General features: G+C 39.8%; 1 protein-coding gene across 9 annotated transcripts in view; it reads right to left on the reverse strand.

Annotated features, from left to right (window-relative positions):
* TANC2 (tetratricopeptide repeat, ankyrin repeat and coiled-coil containing 2) overlaps positions 1-15,282 on the reverse strand; it is a 435,131-nt gene that overhangs the window by 42,622 nt on the left and 377,227 nt on the right. For all 9 annotated transcript variants that reach the window (XM_032266054.1, XM_032266053.1, XM_032266051.1 and 6 more), the window contains one exon: positions 4,705-4,813. In XM_032266054.1, the coding sequence (XP_032121945.1) occupies positions 4,705-4,813 (109 nt within the window). The remainder of the gene's footprint in view (positions 1-4,704; positions 4,814-15,282) is intronic.

A 15,282-nucleotide genomic window follows, 5' to 3' on the forward strand; every position in this document is an offset into this window, starting at 1 on the left:
GTAGGTAAGAGTCACCTACATTTTGGTGACTCTTAACGCCAAATATATGTATGTGTATAGATCTTAGAGATCTTAGCCCCTCTTCTGAGTATTATATATGGTAATGAATTAAATCCTCACAACTACCACGTAAATGCTAATATTATTCCCATTTTAAAGATTAGATTAGTGGTGGTAATCCCAGCACTTTGGGAGGCCAAGGAGGGAGGATTGCATGAGACTAGCAGTTCAAGACTAGCCTGGGCAACATGGTGAGACCCCCAGCTCTACAAAAAAAAAAAAAAAAAAAGAATTAGCCAGGTGTAGTGGTGTTTGCCTGTAGTCCTAGCTACTTGGGAGGCTGAGGCTGGAAGACTGTTTGAGCCCAGGAGTTCAAGGCTGCGGTGAGCTGTAATTGTGCCACTATACTCCCAGCTTGGGTGACAGAGTAAGACCTTGTCTCCAAAAAAAATAAAAAAATAAAGTTAAACAACTTGCTTAAGGTCATACAGTCAGGAAGTAAGAGAGGCAGGGTTTTAAATCAGTCTGCTTTGGAGTCTCATCTCTTAACTACCATGCTCGGTATACTGCCATCAATAGTGATTTTTTTTTTTCAAAAAGGAAAAGAAAGGAATAGTGGTTTCTCAACTAGCTGGGCTGCTTATTAGAATTACCTGGGGAGCTTCTCAAAAATACTAGTGCTCAGTCATTGCTAGTGGGAATGCAAAATGGCACAGCCACTCTGGAAAACAGTTTGGCAGTGTCTTACAGGCTAAACATAGCCTTACCATACAATCTGGTAATTGCACTACTAAGGGATTTACTCAAATGCGTTGAAAATTATGTTCACATAAAAACTGGCATCTTAGTGTTTATAGAAGCTTTATTCATAATTGCCAAAATTGGAAGCAACCAAGATGTCCTTTAATAGATGAATGGCTAAATAAAATGTAGTGAACCCATATAGTGAAATATTATTCAGCAATAAAAAGAAATGTGATATCAAGCCAAAAAAGACACGTAGGAACCTTAAATGCATACTGTCAAGTGAATGAAGCCAGTCTGAACATTCTACATGTTGTATGATTCCAACTATATGACATTCTGGGAAAGGCTAAACTATAGAAACAGTGAAAAGATCAGTGGTTGCCAGAGGTTGAGGAGGCCAAGAGGAGAGGAATGAATAGGTGGAGGATAAAGGAATTTTAGTGCAATGAAACTATGCTGTATGATACTTAATGGTGGATACGTGACATTACGCATTTGACAAAATCTATAGAGCTGTACGATACATAAAGTGGACCCTAAGGTAAAGGATGGACTGCAGCTAATAATAATGTATCACTATTGGTTCCTCAACTGTAACATGTATCACATCAGTACAAGATGTTAACAATAGGGAAACTGTGGTTGGAGGAGTATGTGGGAACTCTGTACTTTGTGTTCAATTTTCATGTAAACCTAAAATTGGTCTAAGAAATAAAATCTATTTTAAAAATGAAGTCTAGGTTCTACTCCAGAACAATGACTCATAATCTCTGGGAGTAAGGCTCAGGAATGTGTGTGTATTTAAAAAAAAAACTCTGCAAGAGCATCTAATGTACAGCTAGAGTTGAAAATCACCAACCTACATCTATAGAGAAATCTCAAAGACACAACATTGAGTGAAAAAGAAAAAAGTTACAGAATCTTATAATATTAAAAAAATGCAAAATAGTTGTATATATTGTTTATGAATATGAACCTATGTTGGAAAAGTATAAAATACAGATGAGAAGAACATGTTAGGGGTGTTAGCATGTCCTAAATCCTAACATTTAGAATAGGAGTTATCTCTAGGGGACAGAGAGAAATGGTGTTAGAGAGAAAGACAAAAGTGTTATCTATTTGTTACATTTGTTTCTTAAAAGATTTGAAGCAAACATGGAAAAATGTTAATGTTTATTAAATCTTGTAGATAATATTTGATTACATTCAATTATCTGTGCTTTCCTATATTTCATAATACAATTAAAGAGGAATAGGAACATCTTTTCCTCTAAAACAAGAAAAAAGGAGGTAAGAATTGATAATGATATAGATTGATTTCCTGGTGAGGGGAGGAAAATAGTTAAAGGAAGTCACACTTGGTAGCTCTCATCTTTTTCAGTGACTCACAAGTTAGGCTGTTTGTTGCATTAGTTGGCTTTATTAAGAGCTAGAGGAAAAAGAAATGGGAAAAGAAGCTGAGTAAGAATGGACCTTGGTAAATGAATGTCACCTAAATGGTCCAGTAAATGGACCACAAAACAGCACTGGGAACCCCACGGAGGCTGGAGTAAATACATAAGAAATAAGCCTGAAATACAGAGCTTTGGATTTGGAATGTTAGCTTTACATGTACCACGGACTTTTGATTTCTTCTGGTTCGTGGAGTTGACCCTTTGTTCCTGTGAAGTACAGGAGGAAAGAGTTTCAGTTTGGTTCACTCAACAAAGATGACAGGCAGAGAAGTGTGATCCCATTACCAGCCAGGATGTAGCCAAAAATAATGCATAATTAAATTCTAAGCTCATGGTTTCTTAAAGGGAATTTTATGTTCAAATAGCTTGAAAAAGTGCCTCTTCAGTATCTGTAACTATTGCTCAGGTAAGAAATCTTTTTTTCGGCAATAAATGGTAGTGTAGTCCCTTCCTTAGAATCTAAACTTACAACACTGTTTACCAGCTGGTGATAAGCTTGCTCAAGATTTCTGAATACTTTAAGAAAACAGGGAAAGCAGGAAGAAACAAGAGCAATCTAATCTTAGGAATCTTTAGCTGTGTCTCAGGTATCTTAAGATCACAGAAAAAACTAACCGTGGGGGCTTATCCAATGAGCTTCTTTAAACCAGGTTATTTATAAACATCGCCTTTATGAAGCTAAAACTACAGAAATTTAAAATTAATTGGAAAAAAGTACACATTGGATTGTGTGTCACTGCTGAACAGAAGTTTCAAGTGGAACTATTTATAACCATAAAGTCTATATTTGCCTTTGACCCACAGCTGGTACGGATTGAGAATTCTAGCAGTTTGGGAGAAGTTAAAGCCTATCGACAGGGAACACTCTGCATTTAAAGGACCCTGTAATCTGCAGCACCAGGAAAATCACAGTCCAAGTCTTCATTCTTCAGCTTGCAGTCACATCATCACCATATGCTGTACACTAGAGTATTTATGGCTGGAATCACACATGGAGCCAGTCTTATCTCCGGCAACCATGCTGTCTGCATCAATATAAGATAAAACTGTGCTAATGACAGGAGTGCATGTTTCAATGTAGGTTTCCATGTATGGGATAAAATACTTGGTCAAATGAAGCTTCATGCTACTTCTCTGTGAATGTGGTATTTATTTTATGGAGCAGCAAAGGCAGGCATTAGCTTCACCTTTGCATCTGATTCTAGGCAGATGGTGATGCTAAAAGATGAATACTTAAGGTACTATCTTTCAGTTACTATCTAACAGCAGGACAATGCTCTTAAGAGTTTATGAAATTATTAGCTACTTTTTAGTCTGCCTGAAACTGGAATGACATACCTTGCTTTATTTTAGCTCCACTCTGCTCCTACTAAGTAAGGTCCGTTTTGGTATAGTGATTTGTTAGACAGGACAAGTGAGATTCCAATAAAAGATTTGTCACTGTGGGTTTCACTTCTGTCCATGTGATGACTAGGTTGCTCTGGATGTGTGTTTATTATATATTGGGAAGAATTTGTTAGGCTCTTGGAGTTGTCCTTAACGCCACCTTTCTCTTTTAAGATAATGGTTTCATTTTTAAACAATATCCTTTACAGGAATCCTGACCCAGAGAACTGTTTAAGATACCCATATTTCTCCACTGTGAGGCAGGAAAAGACTTCTGAAAAGCCTGTAGGGATGGGAACTCTTAGACTGCGGGGCAGAAAAATTAGGACAATAATTTCCTTCTCTGCTTTTGTGGGTTAACCCAAAACTGTTACCTGAACTACAAATTCCTTGAGATTAGGGACTGTATCTTTTTTGTTTTTGTATCCCTAGTACCTAGTTTAATGCCTCAGTAATTGATGAATAAATAAATGAATGTATACATACACAAATTAATTATATGTCCTCCTTCTGGGCCTCCATTTCAGCCTTTTGAAGGCTGAGAGAGAGAAGCTGGCGTTATAGAGCCCTTAAAGGTTTTCAAACTAATGGGAGAAAAATTGGGATATAATTTGAAGACGGACTGGGGGAAGTAGCTCCAAGGAACGTCAGTGTTGATTCCAGAGAGTTTGAAAATCATAGCACCAGGAATGTTATCTTCATTAAAACAATTATTAAAAAATTGAAAGAGTAATAATTATTAAAAAATTGAAAGAGACCTCAGTGATTTTTTAGACATCGTGAAAACTGGCAATTAATTGCTAGAATATGACTGTCCTCAGGACATGATAGGTCATGTATGGAGCACATGTCTGTAGGGGTATATGTGCCTTGTCAATGACTATACATATAGATTTCCTGAAAAGCCTATCAATTGGTTACACTGGGAGACATACAATGTAGTTCTCTTCCTAAAGGCCTAGGGAGGAAAAGGCCATATGTGTTAGGAGACGAATGAACCAAGTCTGCAGCAAAAGAACTTCAGAAGGCCGGGACTTCACTGAATAGTATTTTCTTACATGTAGTGTATGAAAGTCTGCTAGAGATGGGGGAAAAAGGTTCCAACTGCTTTAATTACCTTAAAAATGTGTGCTTTGAGGATGTGATGTCCCAGTTCAATAGTCTGCTGTCGGTTTAGTTTTCCCTCTTGGCGAGAAAACCAGAAGGCAAGTAATGTGTGACCACTCCTGCAAAAAAAGAGAGAGATTCATTTTATTTATTGATTGACTGATTGAGATGAAGTCTCACTCTGTAACCCAAGCTGGAGTACAGTGGCACAATTTCCACTCCCTGCAACCTCCACTTCCTGGGTTCGAGCGATTCTCCTGACTCAGCCTCCTGAGTAACTGTTATTACAGGTGACTGCCACCATGTCCAGCTAATTTTTGTATTTTCGTAGAGACAGGGTTTCACCATGCTGGCCAGGCTGCTCTCGAACTCCTGACCTCAGGTGATCCACCTGCCTTGGCCTCCCAAGGTGCTGGGATTACAGGCATGAACCAACGCACCTGGCCTGATTCATTTTAATGCCCCAATTCTGCTTTGGTTAGGGGACTGTTCAGGTCCAGTCATACCCCCAACAAAATATGTCGTTCAACTGGTTTCTTGGGGAAGGGTACCTGCTCCTGAGCAAAGAATGGGTATTGAAAGTTCTTAGGCAGTCCCTTCTCCAAATCACATGTATAAATACCACAAAATGTTAGTTCTAGTTGGCTTACACCCATCCCACACACAGATGGCATTACAATATTTTCATTTTATTTTCTATCTCTGTCAGCAACTCTTATTCCACCCATACTTAAATGTCAGTGTTCCTCAGGATCTCTTTCTTGGTCCTATTCTTTCCCTGCTCTAGATTAGCTCATCCATCCTCAAAGCCTTCACCACCACCTATGTTCTGTATCTTTTTATTTAGATTTTTCTTCTCAGCTTTAGGCCAGTATATATCCAACTGTTTATTGTACTTCCCCATTTGGAGGTCCTATAGTACCTCACACTCAACATGGCCCAAACTGAACTTACAACGTATTCCCCAAGTGATGTCTTCTCTGGTCAGCCTCTACCAAGCCCTTACCCTTTCCCTCCAGCTGAAGAGAATGGAGGGCCTTCTTTCTGCTGCCACCAACATAGATTGCATATCCTTTAGTACTGTGTTTGCCATACTGTCATGTACTCTCTCCTCCACTAGACTGAGGCTCCTGATAGCATCCATTCCCCATTATCTCCTTGCTAACAGATCCCAAACCTGTTTACAAAAAGAGAAAACTCTTTTGTCTGCCTCTGGATATTGTCTCATATGCCCATGATGTCCAGAACTGCCTCAGTCCTCTTGTAAATCATGTGCTCTTCTGGTCTGAGGACAAAGCCAACAGGAGGGCTAGGCTAAAATAATTGCAGAAAAATAAAGCTTAAGCCCTATTAGCTGCCTTAATTCTGAACTTCTTGTTATATGAGGTAATAAATTTCTTTACTGTTTATTTGAATTGGGGTTTTCTGGGTTTCTTCCCCCAGCTCAAAGCACCCTAATGATACACTTCTTTAATTGATAGTGTATGTGTGTATGTATGTATGACATGTACGTATATTTAGGGTTGTGTGTATTTCTATTTACATTCATGAAAGAAATCTGAAATACTTATATGTTCCATAGTGCCTAACATTGCCTACTGCATATGAAAATGCTCAATAAAATTTTTTTAGAAGAAAAAATTTGGCATTAAGGAAAGGACACTAGATCCTTTATGTTTTGAGATATGTTATCTTACTATATTTGTTATGGCCTCTAAGAACTACAGACACTTAGAACTGTCTCTCTATGGCTGATATGGTTTGGCTGTGTCCCCACCCAAATCTCACCTTGAACTGTAACCCCCATAATCCCCATGTGTCATGGGAGGGACTTGGTGGGAACTGAATTATGGGGGCAATTTCCCCCATGCTGTTCTTGTGATAGTGAGTGAGTTCTCATGAGATCTGATAGTTTTATGTCTGGCATTTCCCCTGCTGGCACTCATTCTCTCTCTTGCTGCCTTGTGAAGAGGTGCTTTCCACCATGATTCTAAGTTTCCTGAGGCCTCCCCAGCCATGTGAGTCAATGAAACTGCTTTTCTTTATAAATTACCCAGTCTTAGGTATTTTTTACAGTAGTGTAAGAGTGGACTAATACAGCAAATTGGTACTGCAGAGAGGAGGGTACTGCCCGAAAATGTGGAAGCAACTTTGGAACTGGCTAACACACAAAGGTTTTAACAGCTTGGAGGGCTCAGAAGAAGATAGGAAAATGTGTGAAAGTTTGTAACTTTCTAGAGACTTCTTGAATAGCTTTGACCAAAATGTTGATGGTGATATAGACAATGAAGTCCAGGAGGAGGTGGTCTTAGATAGAGACAAGGAACTTGCTGGGTACTGGAGTAAAGGTGACTCTTGCTATGCTTTAACGAAGAGACTGGCAGCATTTTGCCCCTGCCCTAGAGATATGTGGACTTTAAACTTGAGAGAGATGATTTAGGGTATCTAGTGGAAGAAATTTCTAAGTAGCAAAATGTTCAAGACGTGACAGTGCATTAAAGTTTGAAAAAATTGCAGCCTGATAATGCAATAGAAAAGAAAAACCCATATTCTGGGGATAAATTCAAGCCAGCTGCAGAAATTTACATAATTAATGAGGAGTCAAATGTTAAATCACCAAGACAATGGGGAAAATGTCTCCAGGGCGTGTCGAAGGTCTTCCTGGCGGCCCTTTCCATCACAGGCCCGGAGGCCTAGGAGGAAAAAGTGGCTAAATGGGCTGGGTCCAGGGCCTTGCTGCTTTGTGCAGTCTCTGGACTTGGTACCCTCCATCCCCACTGTGGCTAAAACGGGCCAATATACAGCTCTCATTGCTTCAGAGGGTGCAAGCCCCAAAGGCTTGGCAGCTTTCATGTGGTGTTGGGCCTGTGGGGGCACAGAAGTCAAGAACTGAGGTTTGGGAACATCTGCCTTGATTCCACAGGCTATATGGAAATGCGTAGATGTCCAGGCAGAAGTTTGCTGCAGGGGCAGGGCCCTCATGGAAAACCTCTGCTAGGAGAGTGTGGAAGGGAAGTGTGGGGTTGGAACCCCCACACAGAGTCCCCACTGGGGCACTGCCTAGTGGAACTGTGGGAAGAGGGTCATCATCCTCCAGACTCCAGAATGGTAGATCCATCAAGAGCTTGCACTGTGTATGTGGAAAAGCTGCAGACACTCAATGATGGCCCATGAAAGCAGCCGGGGAGGGGGGTACTCTGCAAAGACACAGGGGCAGAGTTGACCAAGGCTGTGGGAGTTCACCTCTTGCATCAGCATGACCTAGATGTGAGACATGGAGTCAAAGGGGATCATTTTAGAACTTTAAGGTTTAATGGTTGTACTATTGGATTTTGGAATTGCATGGGGCCCAAATCCCCTTTATTTTGGACAATTTTTCCCATTTGGAATAGATGTATTTACCCAATGCCTGTACCCCCACTGTATCTAGGAAATGACTAACTTGCTTTTGATTTTACAGGCTCATAGGCAGATGAGACTTGCCTTGTCTCAGATGAGACTTTGGAATTGGACTTTCTGGTTAATGCTGGAATGGGTTAACACTTTAGGGGACTGTTGGAAGGCATGATTGTGTTTTGAAATGTGAGGACATGGAATCTGGGAGGGGTCAGGGGCAGAATGATATGATTTGGCTCTGTGTCTCCACCCACATCTCACCTTGAATTGTAATCCCCATAATCCCCACGTGTAGTGACAGGGACCTGGTGGGAGGTACTTGAATCATAGGGGCAGTTCCCCCTATACTGTTCTAATGACAGTGAGTTCTCATGAGAGCTGACGGTTTTATAAGTGTCTGAGATTACAGGCATCAGCCACCATGCCTGGCCTGTTTTATTTTTTCCAATATTTATATTTATTTTTTCCTATTTTATTTTTTTGAATGATAGGTTATTTTAACAGAGCATATGGAAGTTAGACAACAATGAGACGCATTTATGAAGTATCTTACTCTCAAGATCTCAAAATTCTGTCCAGCTATTAATAGTAAAATTATTGTAGTCTCCCTGGTGTAAAAATTATTACTTTAAGTTACTCATCCATGGCTGTTCCTCTGTGACTAAAACTCCTAAATATAAGCCTCTGATCCACTATCTATGTTTTATGCTGTTAATGAGAATTCATGCCTATTGGGATTAATGTAAAAAAGCTTGTGCTTGACAAGGAAGTGAATTTTCAGTTAGACACAGAATTGACTTTGCCCTGGTATTTCCATTTTACCACCATAACTAAGAAATGCTGGTGAGATGTGTGCATTTCTCTACTCTGCATTTCAGATGGCTGGAGATGACAGCGCCTGCTTTTGCATCAAGCACTGAGGAGAAACAGTAAACATTACAGGTGAAGGATAAGATTAAGGTGGCAACTATAGTTCATTTCTTTTTGAATACAAGCATGCTACATTATTCCTATAAGAATGGTTCTGATCAGTTCACTGGACTCAAAGCTTATGGTATGTAAGACACAAGGCGAAGTAACAATGGACATTCAATATTGGCTCCCATGGTGACATCTTGAGCACTGAGATTTAATTTTGCTTCTCAGTCTGCTGGGTCTTTCTACCTCCATCACTATGAAACTCACTTTTGGAAGTTGAAACTTTCCCTCAAAAGCATAACTTTTTAAGATTTATTTTTAAAAAAAATGTTGCCAGTTACTCAGGCATAAAACGTAGCAGCTATTTTTCCCCTCTCCTATACTTTCTCTCCTGAAAAGTCATAAGAATCTCATTCTCTACATTATATTCTCTACTGCTCACTCCTTGGCCATCCCAATAATCTACACTGCAGAAACCTGATCAAATTTCTGCTCAAAATTCTTTGCTAGTTTTGTTTTCCCTCTGATACAAAATTTAAACTCCTTAGTATGGTATTCAAAGGCTTTCCATGATTTGTCTGTCTTTACCTCTTTACCTTATCCTTTCAATTCTAGACAGAGTAAATTAATCTGTAGGGTTTCAAACATGCTTTCCCTCTGCCTGGAATTCTCTTTCCTGTTTAATCAGAAAAACAATTTCTCATTCTTCAAATGCAACTCACACCATTTCCTCTGTGAAGCCTTCCCTGGTGCCCCCTGATAAACTCAGGGTTTTTTTCCTTAGGTTCCTGTTCTACCTGGTACACATTTCCATTACAGCACCCACTGCAGGACACTCTTCTATGTCGCTCTACTCCACATATGTCAAAAAGCATGGCTTCTATCCTCAAGAGAGTCTAGGTAATAGGAGTATATATTTGTAGAATGGATGAGTAAGTAATATCATCTTACACCAGTGCATCTTATGGTTTTCGAAATACTTTGGGCAAGACATGATGGCTCACACCTGTAATCCCAGCACCTTGGGAGGCCAAGGTGGGAGGACTGCTTGAGTCCAGGAGTCCAAGGCTAGCCTGGGTAACAAAGCAGGACCCTGTCTCTACAAAAAAGTAAAAAAGTTAGCCAGTTGTGCTGGTGTGTGTCTGTAGTTCCAGTTACTTGGGAGGCTGAAACAGATCACCTAAACTCGATGTGGAGGTTGTAGTAAGTTACGATCACACTGTTGCACTCCAGCCTGGGTAACACAGTGAGATCTTGTCTCAAAAAATAGACTAACAACAACAAAAAAAGAAAAATCAAAATACTTTAATAATAATAATAATAATAATAATTTTTTTGAGACAGAGTCTCACTCTGTTGCCCAGGCTGGAGTGCAGTGGCACGATTTCAACTCACTGCAACCTCCACCTCTTGGGTTCAAGCAATTCTCCTGCCTCAGCCTCCCAAGTAGCTGGGATTCCAGGAGTGCACCATCATGCCTGGCTAATTTTTGTATTTTTACTAGAGATGGGGTTTCACCATGTTGACCAGGCTGGTCTTGAATTCCTGACCTCAAGTGATCTGCCTGCTTCGGCTCTCAAACTGTTGGGATTACGGGCCTATGTCACTGCACCCAGAGAAATACTTTAATAATTTTTAGATTCTCAAAAAATCATTATATAATAGGTATAGCAGTAACTACTACTCTTAATATTATGGTAGAGGATTGACTGAGACTAAGCAAGATTGAGGGACAGACCCCAGCTCGCATGCCTAGGAGGTAAAAAAGCGAGAATGAGAACTTCAGTGTTTCTGAAATCTAGTTCTACTGAAACCTAGTTCCATTACCACATGGACAAGGTTAGCAACTTGGTTTTTGTTTAAGAGCACAATTGTGTGAAAAAAATCCACCACTGTAAAGAACAATATACTTGTTTGTATAGTATAAACTCTGAATTATTTAATTTTAACATAATTAAGATCAGCAACCATGATTTTGACAATTTTTGATTGGCATTTTGAGAAAGAGTAGGTAAGAAATAAAGTAGAGACAGCTCTAGGAAGCATGACATGTTTTAAAGCGTGACTGAGCACAACTATGCTTTCCCTTTATAAGATGATGAGGACAGACACGGTGGCTCTCACTTGTAGTCTTGGCACTTTGGGAGGCTGGGGCAGGAGGAATGCTTGGGTCCAGGAGTTTGAGACCAGCCTGGGCACCACAGCGAGACCCTATCTTTAAAAAAATTTTAAAAATTAGCCAGGTGTGGTGGCATATGCCTGTGCTCCTAGCTACCTGGGAGGCTGAGGTGGGAGGATCACTTGAGCCTGGGAGGTTGAGGCCGCAGCAAATTGTGATCGTACCACTGTACTCCAGTCTTGGTGACAGAGCAAGAGCCTATTTCCAAAAATAAAAAATAAAAAAAGGATGGTAATCATAATCAACTTTAATATGGGTTCAGATATGGTCATAAAGGCCATGGGGTCGGGGAGTGAAGACAGAAGATAATTATTTTCACATAGCTTACATAATGATATCATCTTGTGATTCAAAATGACTACAAATTTCCTTACTGGCATTCACAGTACTGCCTCTTCATCTCTAAAAGTCAAACAGACCTATGTTTAAATCTTAGTTCTGCCACTTACATACTTCATAACTTAAGACAAGATATTTAACTTCTTTGTGAGACAGGGATAGTAATATCTATATCTCAGGACTGTGGTAAGAATTAAGACATATTAAGTGCATGTATTTTGTATTTCTTTTGTATTTTCCAGAGTAACTAGCGTATGCTAAACTAAAGGAATGACCAGTAACCATAAATGACTTTAAGCATATAGGAAGACGACTGTGTGTTCAAATGGAACTTTAGTCTTTAACGGGTGTAGCAGGGTGAAATGTGATATCCTGTCCTTAACCCTGACCCTTACTCTTCCACATCCTACCCTACTACCTTTGCAGCCAGAAGAGAAGTCCACAGATCAGGGAAAAATTACCGGGGTACAGATGTCATAACTTGGAAGTTTAACTTCAGTCAGAGAGAGTAGGGTAAGGACAGAGATAACTGGCCCCTAAGAAATAAGGTGAAAGTTGGGCTAACAGGAAGAATATAAATTTCTCATGTAGACCAGAGCTTTTCAGGAGGACAGTATACCTCCTACTCAAGGTATATTTGATTTTAGATATTTTAGGAGAGAATGAACATAGGTCAGTGTTGAGGGTCCTTCCCCCAGCACTCTTCCTTCTCCCCTTTGCTGGATAAATATGTGTGTATGTTTTGACAAAAGTCAGAGAAGGTGGTATCCAGAATAGTAGAGGGCAAATCCTACTTGCATGCTCATTTGTAGGCATGAGTAGTCCCTTGATATTGGAGACAAATGCTACTCACTTCTGGATAACGAGGGGTTACAAGGCAGTAAGGAACTCCTGTCACTTGATGATCCTGTACCTCAAGAGTTCAGAGTTATGGAGTCTTTTAGAGAAAAACCCTTTCTAGAGTCACACATAACTCAAGAGTAAAGTTAAAAAAAAAAAAAAAAGAAGAGAAAAACCCTTTCTAAAGCAAGAATCACTCTCCTCTATCCTCATCTAACAGTATGGAAGCTGGATAACAGTTGTTTTACACAAAATATACAACGGCATTATGTTTGTTTTTCTAATAGGTTTTCACTTAGCACCCCAGGAGATAGCTTGTCTTAAAGTTTCTATTTGTAGTACTGAAATATGCTAACAAATAAACTTGGATATTTCTAGCATAGATATTTTCTCACTGTTCTAGTCAGAGTTACTAATATGGAGTCACACAGATTTCATTAACTTCATATACAACCTTCTAATGCTTCGGTGAAACAACACTTAGGTGCTTTGATATTCTGTGTGAGGGTCAGATGTGACACAGTGGTATAGTTGCAGCCAGCTGGCAAGAAAATGCTTATAGTCTAAAGCCTGTCTTGTAATTTGGGCAGAAATAATATGTGCTGCTATGATGTGTCTTTATATTATAGAGGTTAATGTGGAGATTATTTAAAGAGACCTAGTGAGATAAGGATTGTGAGACAGAGATGGCTGGCTGCCTCTGAAGACTGTGCTCCCCTTTCAAGTCAAGAGCTCTTGTTGGCAAGTGGCTCTCGTGTCAGGGACCTTGCATTCAATTGGGGTTATGTGACTCAGTTCTGCCTAATGAAATGCAGACAGAAACAATATTCATCACTTCAGGCCTGGCCCAGAAGAATCTTCCACTGTTTTTTGTCTTCCCCCATCTGCCAGCTGATGAAAACAAACAATTACTCTGGGAGGCAGTGTGTGAAAGATGGCAGAGCCTCCATTAGCCTGGATCTCTGAAAAACGGGTACAGGGCAAATCTCTTCCAAACCATGTGGTATCTGTGGACTTCATGTGAGTAAAAAATAAATTTCTATTGTGACAAATCACTTAGGTTTTAGGGTTTACTTATTTCAGTAGTTAGCATTATCTTATAACAAGACAATTATTTTTTGAAGGACTGATAACAGGTTGGATAGAGACAAAGAAGAGTAGAAAGGAGGACTAGGGAAGTATTTATCTCAATATCAGTGAAAATGGGCAGAAACATAATATTCTCATAAATTAGACATCTGGGATACTAGTTGGGATACTTGTTATGAGCCACAGTCTAGGTGAGAAATGCTAAGATCTATTACGTGAGAAGGAAGAGCAGGGTATATGTGGGAAAGACAATTTGGTGATACTCAAAAGCACTTGGTCTTTTTTTGTGTAGGGAGGGTAAGGATGGAGGGATAAAAGCTGAAATCAGTCCAGGTGAGGTGGCTCCCACCTGTAATCCCAGCACTTTGGGAGGCAGAGGTGGGCGGATCACTTGAGGCCAGGAGTTTGAGACTAGCCCAGACAACATGATAAAACCCTGTCTCTGCTAAAAATACAAAAATTAGCCCGGCATGGTGGTGCATGCCTGTAATCCCAGCTACTCAAGAGGCTGAGGCAGGAGAATCACTTGAACCTGGGAGGCAGAGGCTACAATGAGCTGAGATTGTGCCACTGCACTCTAGCCTGGGCAAGAGAGTGAGACCCTGTCCCCAAAAAAGCTGAAATTATTATTCCTTGCCACAAGATTGTCGAAGCACACTCCATGAGAAGAGAAAAGAAAGAGGAGTCCTTGTGTTCTGTGACAGTAATGAGTCACTTTCTATCCTCATCAGCCATCCAGGATAAATGACTGACTATCCCAAATAATTGTCACTCATTCCTAGCCAATATGAAGTAATTTTTCAGATTCACAGCTAACTGAAAGTATTCAAACTGTGGTATCATCGATAGATTCCCTACCAGAGCCCACCATAAAGGGGAAAGAGGGAAATGAATGTTTCTCTTGTGTTACTAGGGATCTTTGTGTTTGCAAAAAAGTAACTTTGTGGGATGATCTGATAAATGGTATTTTCAGTAAGATTAATTCCTCTGAGAAATTCAGATGATGCCATCAGGTAATCATCGTTTAGGACATGCAGAAGTTAGTTTTTCTGCCACGGATCCCCATGCCTCCATCTCCCTTTCTGCTGGTGGTAAAAGGACAAAGGTGTCCTCTGGCCAGGTTCTTAGTATTCTGTAGCTCCTGAGCCCTAGTAGAAATACCAGTGTGGCAATTAAAAAGATATGGGTTTCCAAAAGTTCAAAAAGGTTTGTTCAAAAAAGGACTTTAAGTTGCCCTTTTGATACCCGGGTTTCTAGAACTCATCACCCTTTGCCTCTCTTCTACGTTTAGTCTCTGACTCTTTATCTTCCCATTCCCCAATGTCAATGAACATGGTCAAACTTTTCCTTCCTTCAGTGCTAAAATTTTGGGAAGTCGAGTCTATGTTAGTGTTCTCCACTTTTTCATTTCACATGTAGTTTTTAACTTACAGGAATTGGACTTCTGCTACCAACCATTCTATGCAAAGTATTCTAGCAAAAGCCATATATGGCCTCTGACCCTTTGCCTTATTGCAGTACAATGTACAGTGAGCATCCCCTCCTTGAAACTGCCTTCTCCTTTAACTTCCGTGACTTTATTTTCTCTTGTTTATCTTTCTAATTCCCCTTTAAATTACTATTTGGCTCATCATCTTCTCTTAGAATTTAAATCTAACTATTCTGTTTCTGCTTCTAAACTTCTTTCATATATATATATATATATATATATATTTTTTTTTTTTTTTTTTTTTTCTCCCCTGCAATAAAGAGACATCCTGCTCAGGAACTAAACTTCTTACTTTATATTCTTGGGTGATCTCATTTAGTCCTATGGTTTCTACTGTC

Source organism: Sapajus apella, unplaced genomic scaffold, assembly GCF_009761245.1.
Source record: "Sapajus apella isolate SASKATOON/1434 unplaced genomic scaffold, GSC_monkey_1.0 scaffold153, whole genome shotgun sequence".
Taxonomy (NCBI): domain Eukaryota; kingdom Metazoa; phylum Chordata; class Mammalia; order Primates; family Cebidae; genus Sapajus; species Sapajus apella.